This window comes from Phyllostomus discolor, chromosome 10 (genome assembly GCF_004126475.2).
Source record: "Phyllostomus discolor isolate MPI-MPIP mPhyDis1 chromosome 10, mPhyDis1.pri.v3, whole genome shotgun sequence".
Taxonomy (NCBI): Eukaryota; Metazoa; Chordata; class Mammalia; order Chiroptera; family Phyllostomidae; genus Phyllostomus; species Phyllostomus discolor.
Window position 1 is genome coordinate 52,236,779 of NC_040912.2, and position 13,404 is coordinate 52,250,182.

General features: G+C 40.7%; 1 protein-coding gene across 1 annotated transcript in view; it reads right to left on the reverse strand.

The window, feature by feature from the left end:
• The window catches only part of VPS41 (VPS41 subunit of HOPS complex), a 221,749-nt gene extending 209,599 nt beyond the window's left edge, over positions 1 to 12,150 (reverse strand). The window contains 1 exon segment of the mRNA XM_028525988.2: positions 12,092 to 12,150. Coding sequence (XP_028381789.1) covers positions 12,092 to 12,112 — 21 coding nt within the window. The 5' untranslated portion in view covers positions 12,113 to 12,150.
• Positions 12,151 to 13,404: the final 1,254 nt, after the last annotated feature.

A 13,404-nucleotide genomic window follows, 5' to 3' on the forward strand; every position in this document is an offset into this window, starting at 1 on the left:
GGGGCTCTCTGAGCTTCCTGGACGTCCTGGAAGTCTACTCCCTTTTCCAGAATGGGGAAGTTCTCCTTTATTATATGTTCAAATAACTTTTCCACTTGTTGCTCATCCTCTTTTCTGCCACCCCTATAATTCGGATGTTGGAACGTTTAAAGATGTCCTAGAGGTTCCTCAGCCTCTCCTCATTTTTTTGAATTCTTATTTCTTCATTCTTTGCTGATTGTATGTTATTTTCTTCCTTCTGGTCCACTCCATTGATGTAAGACCCAGCTTTCTTTCCATCAATATTGATTCCCTGTGCATTTTCCTTCATTTCACTTATTGCAGCCTTCATTTTTTTCATCTAATTTGCGACCAAAATCCACCAATTCTGTGAGCATCCTGATCACCAGTGTTTTGAACTATGCATCTGATAGGTTGGCTATCTCTTGGTCACTTAAAAGTATTGGTCTGGGCCTTCATTTGTTCTTCTGTTTGAGCCACCCTTTTTTGTGTCTTGTCACACCTATTATGTATGAGGGGCGGAGCCTTAGGTGTTCACCAGGGCAGGGCACCCCAGCCTCTGGGTTGTGATACTGTACATGGGGACAGGGTCCGAGAGGCAACAATGGCACTTGCTCCACTCTCCATAGGACTTCAGTCCCTTCCGCCACTTCCTCCAAGCAAACTGGACCTTTCTGGTGCTAATTCCCATGTGAACCCCATGGTTCTTTCCAACAACCTCTCTGTGAGGCTGGAGTCTCTCCCTGGCCTCAACCCCACAAGGTGTTTTCAATCAGTGTCCCGAGGCTCTATTTTCCCAGCGCTGGGGCCCTGGGACCGCCTGGTCAGCCAGCTGCCTTGTGAGCAGTGCCTTGCTTCCCAATCACTGCCTCACTGGGGTCTGCCAGTTGCCACCCCTCAGCCGGGGTCTGCTCGCTGAGGGTCTTGCGAGCCCGGAATGCCTTAGCCAGTCCCAATGCTCTTTGTTCCACAACCCTCTCCGCAAGGCTGCCCAATTCCACCCCTCCTACTGGTCTGGATGAATACGTCTATTTTTAACTCTTGGTTGTCCGACTTCCACACAGTTTAATTTTCTGTCAGTTCTGGCTGTTATGCTGTTCTAAATTTTGTTGTCTCTATCTTGGTTGTGCGAGGAGGCACAGTGTGTCTACCTACACCTCCATCTTGGCCAGAAGTGGAATAAAAAATATTTTCAAGGGAAAAGAGGTCCTTATGTCCCTACCACAAATATCCACCTTCCCTTTTTTTGAGATAATCTGCAAATACAGTTTAAAGGACTCCATATGGTCCAATTCTCACAGGTCTCTTATTTCTCCACACCTTGCAGGTCTGAGATGGTCACTCTGGGGCCACGGGAATCCACTCCTCCTGCTGGCCTCCCTTGAGTGGTCAGCAGGCTGACAAATGACCCCAGAAATTGTCATGTGAGTATATGGAAGGCTTTTCCCTTGTTAAAAATACAAATTGCTTTGACAAAACAGGCCTTACCAATCTCAGAAGGGAGGAGGGAACTGCCATCTCAAATTATCTATAAGCCAATTTTTATACTGAAAAGCTCCTGTGCTATTAGTTATTATGCTATTAATCTAGTTGCATAGAAATAATTGTCTCACTTAAACAGCATTTAAAAAGAATTCCCCTACAGTGGCACCTATCAGACACTGTGCAAACAAGTGTATAATTTACATCCACTCTTTAAACCATTAACTGGAAAGACAAATTTTACCATTAAAAGTTCTCCCTCTTGCTAGACAATGGATCTTGCTGCTCTGTAGAAACAAAAGCAAAAAGGGAAAAATTGACTTGGTCCCGCTAATTTCTCACCTGTCCACTGAAAGAGAGAATCTGCTGATGCCATGCATCCTCAAACAGGTCAGCAAAATGAAGATTTAGCTTAACGTACTCATAGATATCAATAGCAATAAAAAGTTACAACTAATATGCTGACACTGAATGTAAGCATTTTACAATAATCCATGAGATAAAGAAGAGAAAAAAATGAGTCAAGGACATTTAGACATAACAGATATTTTTTCAACAAAAAGAATGACCATTTTAAGAAAGTATGATGTGTATATATATTACTCAATGCAAATTGGACAAGAGGAAAAAACATAAATTTGGTGTTTGAAAACATTTTTAATTTCATTCATGGAAAATCAGTAAGAACCTGGCAGGTGGCAGGCTGCCTAGGTACCAGCCTTGTGGACAATACAGTCCCTGCTCTCAAAGACCATCTTTAAATGGGGATGAATGTTACCTGTAATTAAGAATTTTATTGTAGTTATATTATTAACCATGATGAAGATGAGACTCTTCTCTACATTCCAATGCATTCTATTTACTTTCATGTTATTCTAAGTATTAGGAAGTTCTTAATTAACTTGGAGCCACATCTTCCCAACAGTAACTTTATTAAAACCAATAAGACACATAAAAAATGCAATTATTCTACTACTATGTGACAGCTCTCCACTGAATTAATAACACAGAGTATGCCTATCCTTCTAAATGTTTCTCCTTTGTGCTAACCATCCCCAGTTCTAAGTTTTAGTACACTTACTATCCTCTTTAGAACACACTCCACTTAATATTAAGTCACTATTCTAACATCTTTACTCAGCATCTATTATATATATTCCCATAATACTAAATGCTTTACAGGTAGCATCTTGAAATGTCCTAATTATCCCTGATGTTAGAACACTGAGGGTTAGAGGCTGAACTTCTAAAAGTCCCTGAATATTAAATTATTAGCATTAGCAAACTAGGCTTGATAACTGTGCCAATGAATCACACATAGGTTCCTATTCCCTAACTCTAGAACTCTGAAGGACACCCGACTACCCTTTTCAGAAAAAATGACATTCAACAGAAGGAATTTTTTTCTTATTTGAAATCCATTCAAATACATACATGGGCAAAGTGCAAATGTCCCACTTACATTCTTGATTAAAAACAAAAACTTAAGTCCCCACCCAGCAATTTCAATCCAAAATTCTAAACCAGGTTACACACTTGCTCCCAGAGAAAGCAATCAGACTGCAGAAACAAAAGTCTTCAGGGAAAACCAGGCTTTCAGAGGTACTTCCTGTGAATGATAGTATCAATCAAGCTCATTTACTTCAGGCCTCACTCAGATTGATCCTCAACAGCAGCACAAACCTCCCAAACATTGCTGTGGCCTCAAAAACTTACACTTGTGTCCACAACCCTACCAGATCAATGAATGAGTGACTCTGAGAATTAGCCTGGTCTGTATTTCTTAGCTTCATTCATTCAAGCCCTGTGTTTAATAAGCTGTAGAGCCAGGCAAACAACGTGACATCAAAGTCCCCAGTGAAGGATCTAAGAAATAAGGATGAAACTTGAGAAACATTACAATTTAGGAAGTCAATGGTTTTCAAACATTTTGTAATGTCACACTCTATCTTTGAAAGAATCTAACTTTAAATCATGAAAATATAGGTTATAAAACTGTGTTGTTCTCTATGCAAAATAAGCCAGATACAAAATGACAAATATTGTAGGATTACTCTAATATAAGAAGAAAGTAAAACAGAGGTTGGGAAAGCTAGGGAAGGGAGCACTGAAGGGTACTATTTAATGGGTACACAGTTTCAATCTGTGATGATGAAAAGTTGGTGAGGCTGAAGCAGGTGATGATTGCACAACAGTGTGAATGTACTTAATGCCACTGAATCATTCACTTAAAATGGTTAAAGTGGTAAACCTTATGGTATGTATATTTTACCACAAAAAAAGTGCTGTTCTGGTTGAAGCAAAAATGATGAACTAGAAGGTATGCAGTGACAGAAATGCACAGCCCAACAAATTCTGGGCAACAGGTTGAAAGCTGCAGTCAACAACTGCTTTTACACACCAATCCCTTAAACTCAATCATCTATCCAAACCTAATGCTCTCCATAGCTTGAAATGTGACCTCTGAAATCTATTCAACTGTGTCAGATTACATTCCCAAAACTCATATCAGGCTGGACACTGTCCTCCTCAAAGAATCCTCAGGAGTCAGGAGATTTCAGATTCCTCAGCAAGGTACTCAATGACCACCCTGGCCCATATAAACACCTCACTTCCACTCTGAACAACCCAGGGCCCTCCAGCCCTGGGTAGTATCTTAAGACTGCCACATAAAAATCTGTATTTCTGCCTTCATAAAAATCAGACAATATGTCTACTAGGATCTACATTTCCACACAACATCAGTTGTAGCTGAGCAGCTATGTCCCGAGATAGAATGCACTTCACCCACCCATAGCACTCCCAGTTTCCCTGTATCAGGACACTTCTACTCATTTCTATTGTCAGGTGCTTGCCCTGAACTTGCAGTGTCTGTACTGAGCCTTTCCTTAAGTGCTTCCCTCAGCTTAGAGGCCCTTGTCCCAACTCCAACACTCATCCTAGCATTCTTCCAAATCCCAACATGTTCTACAGGTTCGGTGAAACCCACAGGGGCACCTCTGGAAGGTAGGTAGTCAGGCTAAGGGGCTTCACTCTTGCTTCACCAACAGAGTTAGGATTCCATGGTTGATACTTTCATGTTGCCAATCAGGTTTTTTTAAAAGTTTAAAACTCATTGGCCATTTCTAAATCCTAATATTTCTTCATAGCCCAATCTAGGTCCCACCTCTTTCACAGAATAGTCTCTAGTAAGCCCAAAACACAAGGTCCAAATCTGAGCTCCTGTGGACTTTGTTTTTTTCCTATAAACCCTCAACTTATAATATTAACAGCCTTGTCCTAATGGTTACCCTTTAAAAATACAATGTAGATAAACCCAAATGTTTTTGCCTCTTGTCTCCCATTATCTATCTGAAGGAAAAGCCTCAACATCCATCTACTGGTGATGATGATTGAAAATAAGCAATTGATCTAACATTCTCCCTCCTCTATATATTCCTTTTCCACTTATGAGCAATACCAGGTGCATTATCTCCAGGCTTGAATTATTAGTTTGTGGCTATAACACAGTTACATAGGGGGCCTGCAGGGAAGCAGCAGCAAACAAGCATATAGAAAGTCAAACAAAATGTTAACCACCTGGTAAAAGTCTGAGGAAGGGGATAACAGGGCTCTCAGATGACACTTCCAATAAAAGCTATCAATCTATCACCCCCATTTCCAACATCAGCATGGGGCCCATGACAGTGGCTTGAGAGAAGACTCAGCACAGCTGGCCTTAGAGGCAGAAGGGTCAGGAAGGCTGTCAGCCCAGGAAAGAGAGACCAGGACCTCCAAGGTAGTGAAGCCCTTAGAATTCTGGGGGTATCCTCACTATTTGTGGGGGGGGGGGGGTGGGGGTGATGGGAATTTGGGAGAGGAATGGGCAGCTGGAGTTTGAGGAAGGCCAGCTACAAACTCTGCAGAATGAAGAAACAGAACAAAGACCAGGGCTCAGGAACCAGACTAGGCTGGATATGGACAATGAACATTCAAGGTTGTACTGCCACTTTCACTCCCTTCCCTGCAATCTGTGTGAAAGAGCAATGCTTAATGGAAGAGATGGTGTGAGAACTCTCAATATCTGACACAAGCACAGGAAATGAGGTATATTCTATGTGGTATGTATTTGATAGCCTTGTATAAGCGAGGCTCAATTTCAAAAAGTTTCTAGGTACCTTGGAACTGGCTGGTTTAGTGGGAAAGAAACAAAACATATCTAGGGAGCTAGCAGGAGCAAGGAGACTCAGGTGACCAACCCTGTTCAATTCACTAGCCTTAGCTACTGCACTCATCTTGCTCTGCAAGTGAAAAAACATCTTGACACCTGCCCCAGCTTGGTGACTTAGTGACTCAATCCCAAATCTGACATTGCATTAGAACCATCTAAACTCAATTTGGGGAACTGGCTAATACCTGCCAATACATGCCATTTTGACAGATTCTGATTCAGTGGGTATTAATAAAAGCCTAGAATTACAAGCATTTGGTACAAAAACATCAGGAGAATCAAGTACCTAGAAGACAAAAAGGCAACTACAACTAGGCAGGCATGAATGGGGAGCTGCATGAAACCGAGAAGCCCCTGATTTGATGAGAACTCCCTCTCCAAGGTGGCCATACAACCTCTAGGAAGACTACTAATAATCAGCTAGTGACGTCGGCCTTCAGCCAACCAACCCAGACAAATATGAGAGGAAAAAACTAACAAGGCAATAAACATGTCCAGCTAAGCTAACTTGTAACTATACTTTAGTTACATGACACTAAAGATTGGGCCATCTAAAAATTTCTCTTGCAATTTATTTGGGGCTTTGATTTTCCTTTCCGTATTAGTAGATCCTTTTAAAAGTCTGTCTTGGCCAAAATTAAGAGAAGAGAAACATGCATACCTAAGCCAAGCCCATATTTGGATGATAAATTCGTGTTCTTTATAAGAAAATCATTTCAATCTGGACACTTTAAAATGCTTTATGTCATACAAGAGCTCTGGAGAGTAAAGCCCCCATTTACAGGCAGAGAAACTGAGGCACTCAATTATTTATTGACTTGATTTTTCCTTTACACATGGGACACAACCACATGAAAGTATACATGTTCATGAATATGCCTCTGATAATAAGTAAATGCTCTACAATTAGGATGAAATTTCCCTAAGTTTTAAAACATAGAGAGAGAAGTCAAAAGAGAAACTATCCTATTTGGTTAAGAAATGCATGATCTGATTGATCAAATAGTTTAACACCTAAGTTCCCTGCTGTGGGAAAAATGAAAGAGTACTTGGGAAGCTGGCAGAGTAAGGAGTCTACATAGGGGAAGTAATCTAGAATACATTTGAATTAGTAACTTTCAAAAGTTTAGAGTAAGATAAATAACACCACAAAGTCTATTTAACCTACTTACAATTTGACATTTTCAATTCAGGCTATTCTTCCCCTAATAAATTGAAACATTTTATCAAGCTCCTAGTACTAGCCCTGTGAGATTTACAGACATGAGAAAGCTCTCATCATTCTTGAGGACTTAGCAGTCTGTAGTAGGTAAGACAGATATACAAACAACCAGACTTGAAGCAGAATGTCATTCATGAGAGGTATAAACAAATATGGTTGAGCATCTTATGATTATCAAGATCAACTGTAAATTATTTTGGTCCTAGATAAAACTGTAGTTTAGAAGATTTCCAGGCAGAAGGCAGGGTATTAGTTCTTCCTGTGAACTATATAACATATATGTAAGTATTTTTGAGAACTACTGTACCTTTACCATACTCAGCATATACAAAGATATCTCAATAGCCCTTAAAAAATGTTTATTCATATCCAAAAATTGATTTTTAGTTTGAGAGTTTACTGTTTGAAGTTTTGTTAACTCAATACAGATATCACTATTGGTTCTCCCTAAAATTAAAGCAATCATCAAAAACAATGCTCAGGAACAATAACAGGGCAGATTTAGTTTTGTCATGGAGGAATGTTTGCATTTACAATAAAAAAGCTTCCTTTGCCCTAACATGTCATTATAGTTAGTTCTTAAAGCATTTGGAGGAGAAAAATTATGTCAAGATTTTCTAAAAGGGGACTTCCGGCAAGATGGAGGAATAGGTGGACGCACCGTTCCTCCTCATACAACCAAGATTAGAAAACCAATAATTTACAACAATAATTTACTATCAGAATAACACCCAGATCCGGCAGAGGATTTATCTGAATGGAAGTCGGGCAGCCAAGAAGTTGAAGTAGACGCGTTCATCCGGACTGGTAGGAGAAGACGAGCCGGGCGGGCGCGGGGCTGGCTCCAGTCGCGGTGCGCGGAGGTCGGGGGAAGGTTTGGCGCGAAATCGGCTCGACAGCCATCCGGCGAGCAAGAAGGCAGCGGCGATCCCTGAGTATGCAAGCTGCGGCTGGCAGACCCAGAGGGGTAGCGATGTGGGACCAGGGCAGAACTCGTGGCCCAGAAGCCCAGACAAGGGTCTGAGTCCAGGGGAACGGAACTACCGCCATTGTTTTCTCCCGTCCCGCTCCCGCTCCGCCCCCACATATAACGTCACAATCTAGCGACTAGGGTGCCCAGCCCCGGTGAGCACCTAAGGCTCCGCCCCCCACCGTAACAGGAGCAACCAGACTGGAAAAAAAAAAAAGGAGAGACAGGGGGAAAAAAAAATGTTTTCAACAGAGCAGATCAGTCCCCCAGGACTCATCCTTTTGAGCGACCAAGAATTAGCCAATCTATCAGATGCACAGTTCAAAACACTGGTGATCAGAAAGCTCACGGAACTGGTTGATTTTGGACGAAATTTAGATGAAAGAATGCAGATTACCATAAAACAGATGCAGGAAGACACGCGGAGGAGAGCCAATAGTGAAAGGAAGGAATATGAGTCTCAAAACAATACAGTGGACCAGAAGGAAGATAGAATCAACCAAGCAGGAAAGCATGATGAAATAAGAATTCAAAAAATTGAGGAAAGGATTAAGAGCATCCAAGACACCTTTAAACGTTCCAATATCCGAATTATAGGGGTACCAGAATCGGAAGGGGAAAAGCAACAGATTGAGCACGTATTTGAACAAATAATAAAGGAGAACTTCCCCAATCTGGCAAAGGGAACAGTCTTCCAAGAAATCCAAGAAGCTCAGAGAGCCCCAAAGAAGTTGGACCCAAGAAGAAACACACCAAGGCACATCATAATTACATTAGCCAAGGTAAAATCGAAGGAGAGAATCCTAGAAGCAGCAAGAGGTAAGGGGACAGTCACCTACAAAGGAGTTCCCATCAGACTGTCAGCTGATTTCTCCAAAGAGACCTTACAGGCAAGAAGGGGCTGGAAAGAAATATTCCAAGTCATGAAAGACAAGGACCTACATCCCAGATTGCTCTATCCAGCAAAGCTCTCATTTAGAATGGAAGGGCAGATAAAGTGCTTTTCAGATAAGGTCAAGTTAAAGGAGTTCATCGTCACCAAGCCCTTATTTTATGAAATGCTAAAGGGACTTATCTAAGAAAAGAAGATAAAGAAAAGACATGTATAGTAAAAGGACAGCAAACTCACAAATATCAACAACCACACCTAAAGCAAAACCAAAAGAAACGAAGTAAACAATTAGAACAGGAACAGAACCACAGAAATGGAGGGCACATGGAGGGTTAGCAGCAGGGGGGGTGGGAGGAGGAGAGAGAGGGAAAAGGTATAGAGAATAAGTAGCATAGAATGTAGGTTGAAAATAGATAGGAGGAGGGGAAGAATAGTACGGGAATGTAGAAACTAAAGAACTCATAAGTATGACACATGGACATGAACTAAAGGGGGAAATGTGGGTGGGAGGGGGGTACAGGGTGGAGGGGAGAGAAAGGGGGGAAATGGGACAACTGTAATAGCATAATCAATAAATATATTAAAAAAAAAGATTTTCTAAAAGGTTCAAAGTATCAGAACAGAATCAGCAAATGTACTTAACTCCACTTTAGTGCACTTTTGGCCTTCAAAAAACTGTATAATAAAGGCTCATTATCTTATAGTTGAGGTTATAATGGCTTTCAACTGTAAAATGTGAACTGCACAAACAAAAGTGAGAAAATTTTAACCATTTTTAATCTATAAAGGATTAATAATATAGATACAATTATTTATTAGCTTTCTTTCAAAAAAATACACAAAACAACAATTTGTAAATGTCTGCTCCGTTCTGCTGTTGACTGGTCTTTTTGAAAGGACACTAACACTACTGGGGTGGGGCAGGGAGCGGTGAATGTCTGCCCAATCCTTTCCTGGCTGTTAAAACATCAAAAGTGAAATAATGACTTACAGGAAATGTATAAAGGTGATAAGGGCTAATTCTACTTCATAAAGTTAAAAAAATATTTAGGACTAGGTTCTTAAGTATTTTTTAAAAAACAGGATGTTCTAGTGAAAAATTATGAGCTTTGAAGATAGATGACTGGAGATACAGATCTCCAGTCTGATCAGGCTACTTAAGTTGTCTGACTTTCTATTGTTTACCTAGAAAATTTTAATATGTACTGACTATTCAATCATCTTAATATGTACTGAGTATTAAGCACTACTCAAGGTATCAGGGAGACAGTGGTGAACAAACCCCTTGCCATCATGGAGTTTATGTTCTAATGGGGAAAATACACAGAAATGATTATAAGAACATACAGAATACACAGAAAAGATAGATGAGCACAAAGAAGAAAATATGAAGGAAAGAGGTTTCAAAGAATGATCAGAGAAGGTCTCACTCAAAACAGATAACACTTGAACACAGACATAAAGGGAATGAGGGAGAAAGCCCCTGTACCTATCTCGAGTCAAAAAAGCATGCAGCATGAGCAAAGGTGCTGAGGCAGAAACATGCCAGCCTTGTAGAAAAAAACAGTAATAAAGCCAGCATAGCTGATTCAAAATGATAGAAGGGAAGAGTTGTGGAAATGAGGTCAGAGAAAGGGGACAGAGCGACTGGGGCAACATCCTGTACAGCATCAAGTCTATTAAAAGGACTCTGGCTTTCCCTCAGAGTGCAATGAGAAGCCACTGGAAAGTCTGGAACATGGGCTGGACCTGACATAAATATGAGAATAAACATTTACCACACAGAATTCTTTTCTGAGGACCAAATGCAAATGTGAAAGGGTTCTTTATACTGAAAAGTACTGTACAAATTCAAAGCACTGTCATTTTATCATGAACTTTCTACATCAGGCAGCTTTGCAAAAAAACTCCTGCACAAAACAACAGCAAAAACTAAGAGTAACTCTCTCCATTTCTACTACCCTATATCTAAGATTTGAAGGAGGGTTTTTTTTTTTTTGCTTTTGAATCAACCCACCAAAAATTATATTTCAATATGAAAGGGATACAGTATGGAAACCAATCTCACTAATATCATCAAACCCAACAATGAGCCATGAAATTACATGTGCTTAATGAATATTTTCCTTTGAAATGCCCAAAACACAAAGGAGGCTCCAATGGTAAGTAGGAGACTCTTATCTCAATGACCACCCAAACCAAATTTCTACCTTATTCCTTAATCATTGGCATAGATCAAATGTACAAAGGGCATATTTTCATTATGTAAGTATGTTGCAAATGGTACAAATTATAAACTAGGTAAACTTCTGTTATTATGTTGCTAACCAGCTCATCACCAAATGCTTCTTAGAGTGATTATGGATATGGATGGTCCTGTTAATTTGTGAGGAGAAACAGTTGCTAAGCTGAAATGACCCTCGAAATGGAAAATTAGGGTATTTCTCAACTTCCAGCCTTTGTCCTCTCTTTTTGTCTTCTTTATGTTACTCTGTCATTTCAACTAATTTCTGGCTGCGACTCTTGCCTGTATGAAAATACTATACTGCCATCACGATTTCTCCCGTAAACTCCAGTGTCACTTTGCCAGCTGTTGACTGGACATTGTCACCTGATGTGCCAGCAACACATAATTCCTCTCCTAATTTTATGGTCAACTTTAACTTTGTGTACTAATTCATTCCAATTTAAACCACCTTAGAAAGACGGACACTATATTATTTCTATCTTCTATGTAAAGTTAAATAACTACCCTCAAGTCATATATTTAAAAGAGAACCAGCGCTGGAGCCTACTCATTTTCACTCCAAAATACATGCACTTAACCACTGTTGCACGGCGCAGTGATTTAGCTTTGTAGTTATATGCAATAGATAGAACCAAAAATCATCATCTACTTTCTCCCATGACTCCTGCAAATCGCTCTCACTGCCCTTCTTCGAATAAAAAAGCAATTTAAATTCAGTCACCTGGACTCAAAACTCAAGTCTCTCTTATGCTTCCCACAGGCAGTCCAGCCGCTGGGGTATCCCAGGCTGCCTTCAGCCAAAATTTCACTGAGCACAGGCCACAGTGGCAGAGCCGGGAAAAGGAACGCCTCACGAACGCTCGCGGTGGGTCAGTGGGCATTCCCCGGTTGAAGGCCCTCCAAGAACAGGCATCCCACCGGCGTCTCTGCTCCTGAAATGGCCTTTCCGATGCCCGCCCTGCCGTGGGCCTACCGGCCCTCCAGCAGCTCCACACATCCACACGCTGCTTTCCAAGCCTGGAACACCATCACCCTTATTTCCCTTCCCTGTGCCCAGTGGCCTTTACCTGTTCCTCAGCTTCCGCCATGGCGCAGCCAGGGAGTCCTGGGACAAACCCGGAAAAGCTAGAAGTGGAGACACTGGTGACCCAGTGCCCTGCTGGGAAATGTAGTTTTAAGCGCATGTGAGCCGGGATGGTCTTTCTATCTGGTTAGGTGCTAGGCCCTGGTTTGTCGGCTTCTGACTCTTCAAACTCAACAAAGTTAGCTTTGAAGAATCTAAACGTAACCATTGTCAATAGCTTTATTTTATTGTTGGTCTTATTTTTTCCGTGATTATTATGGTATTTATTAATATTTACTACGTATCAGGTCCTGGGTTTATTAAGTTGCATAAATTATCTCATTCAATTCTACCAGTAATACCTCCTACTTTTATCCTCCTTAAAGAGAACACCCTGTGTCCGAGGTCACACAGCTAATAAGAAGGCAGAATAGGATTTAAATTTGGCCTCAATCTGATGCTAAGACTTGATTACAACTACTGCTAGTCTAAAAGTGTTCTTGGCCTTTTTTAAAATGCATATTAAGGGAATGTAAAGCACTCTTTGCAGGAACAGCCAAAAAAACATTTTATACTCCAAAAATATTTGTTTAGCTTATACTCTTGTTACTTTAAGTTGACATCTTCTTCTGGCATCTGGACATTGACATTAAAAATTCTCTGTTGTTTAATTAAATTATCCATTAAACTAGTATTGAGTATATTCTATAGGTAAATATTTGAAATAGAATAAAAATTTGTTCTTGGTAAAACACTGTAAAACCACTGTATTACCTACATCCTTTAGAATGAATGACCCCCTCTTCATGTTTCCAGGCATTTTAAACTTTCCTTCCTAACCCTCAGGAATTTGCAGTATCTTATCCAAAGGCAGGCATTTTCTTCTTTCCACTCATCTCCCATAGCTGGTAACAAGCAAAAGGTATCAGGTATAGCAGCAAGTGCTGTTTTCCCGATGTCCTTTTGGACTCCTTATTCTTATTGACTCTGACCTAGTAGGTAATCATAGACTTAATATTCTGTGCCTCCCAGGTGTCTAGCTATACCCTGCTCAACCCATGATTCCCATGGCCAGAGTGACTTCATCTGAGACACTTGTCTTCTCCCCAGGACCTAAACAGTTTTAGTTACACCCTCTTCCTCCAGGCTTTGCTGGGATATGTTTTCCAGTCTGCTGATCACTCAGTCATAAGTGAGTGAAGACCAACCCCAAGACATTGAGATATCCATAGTGAAGAACCCAGTACAATAAGATCTTCTCTTGAAAAGCAGCCCAGTACCAAGTATTGCTCATGATAGGCTTCAAGTCCAACAAGG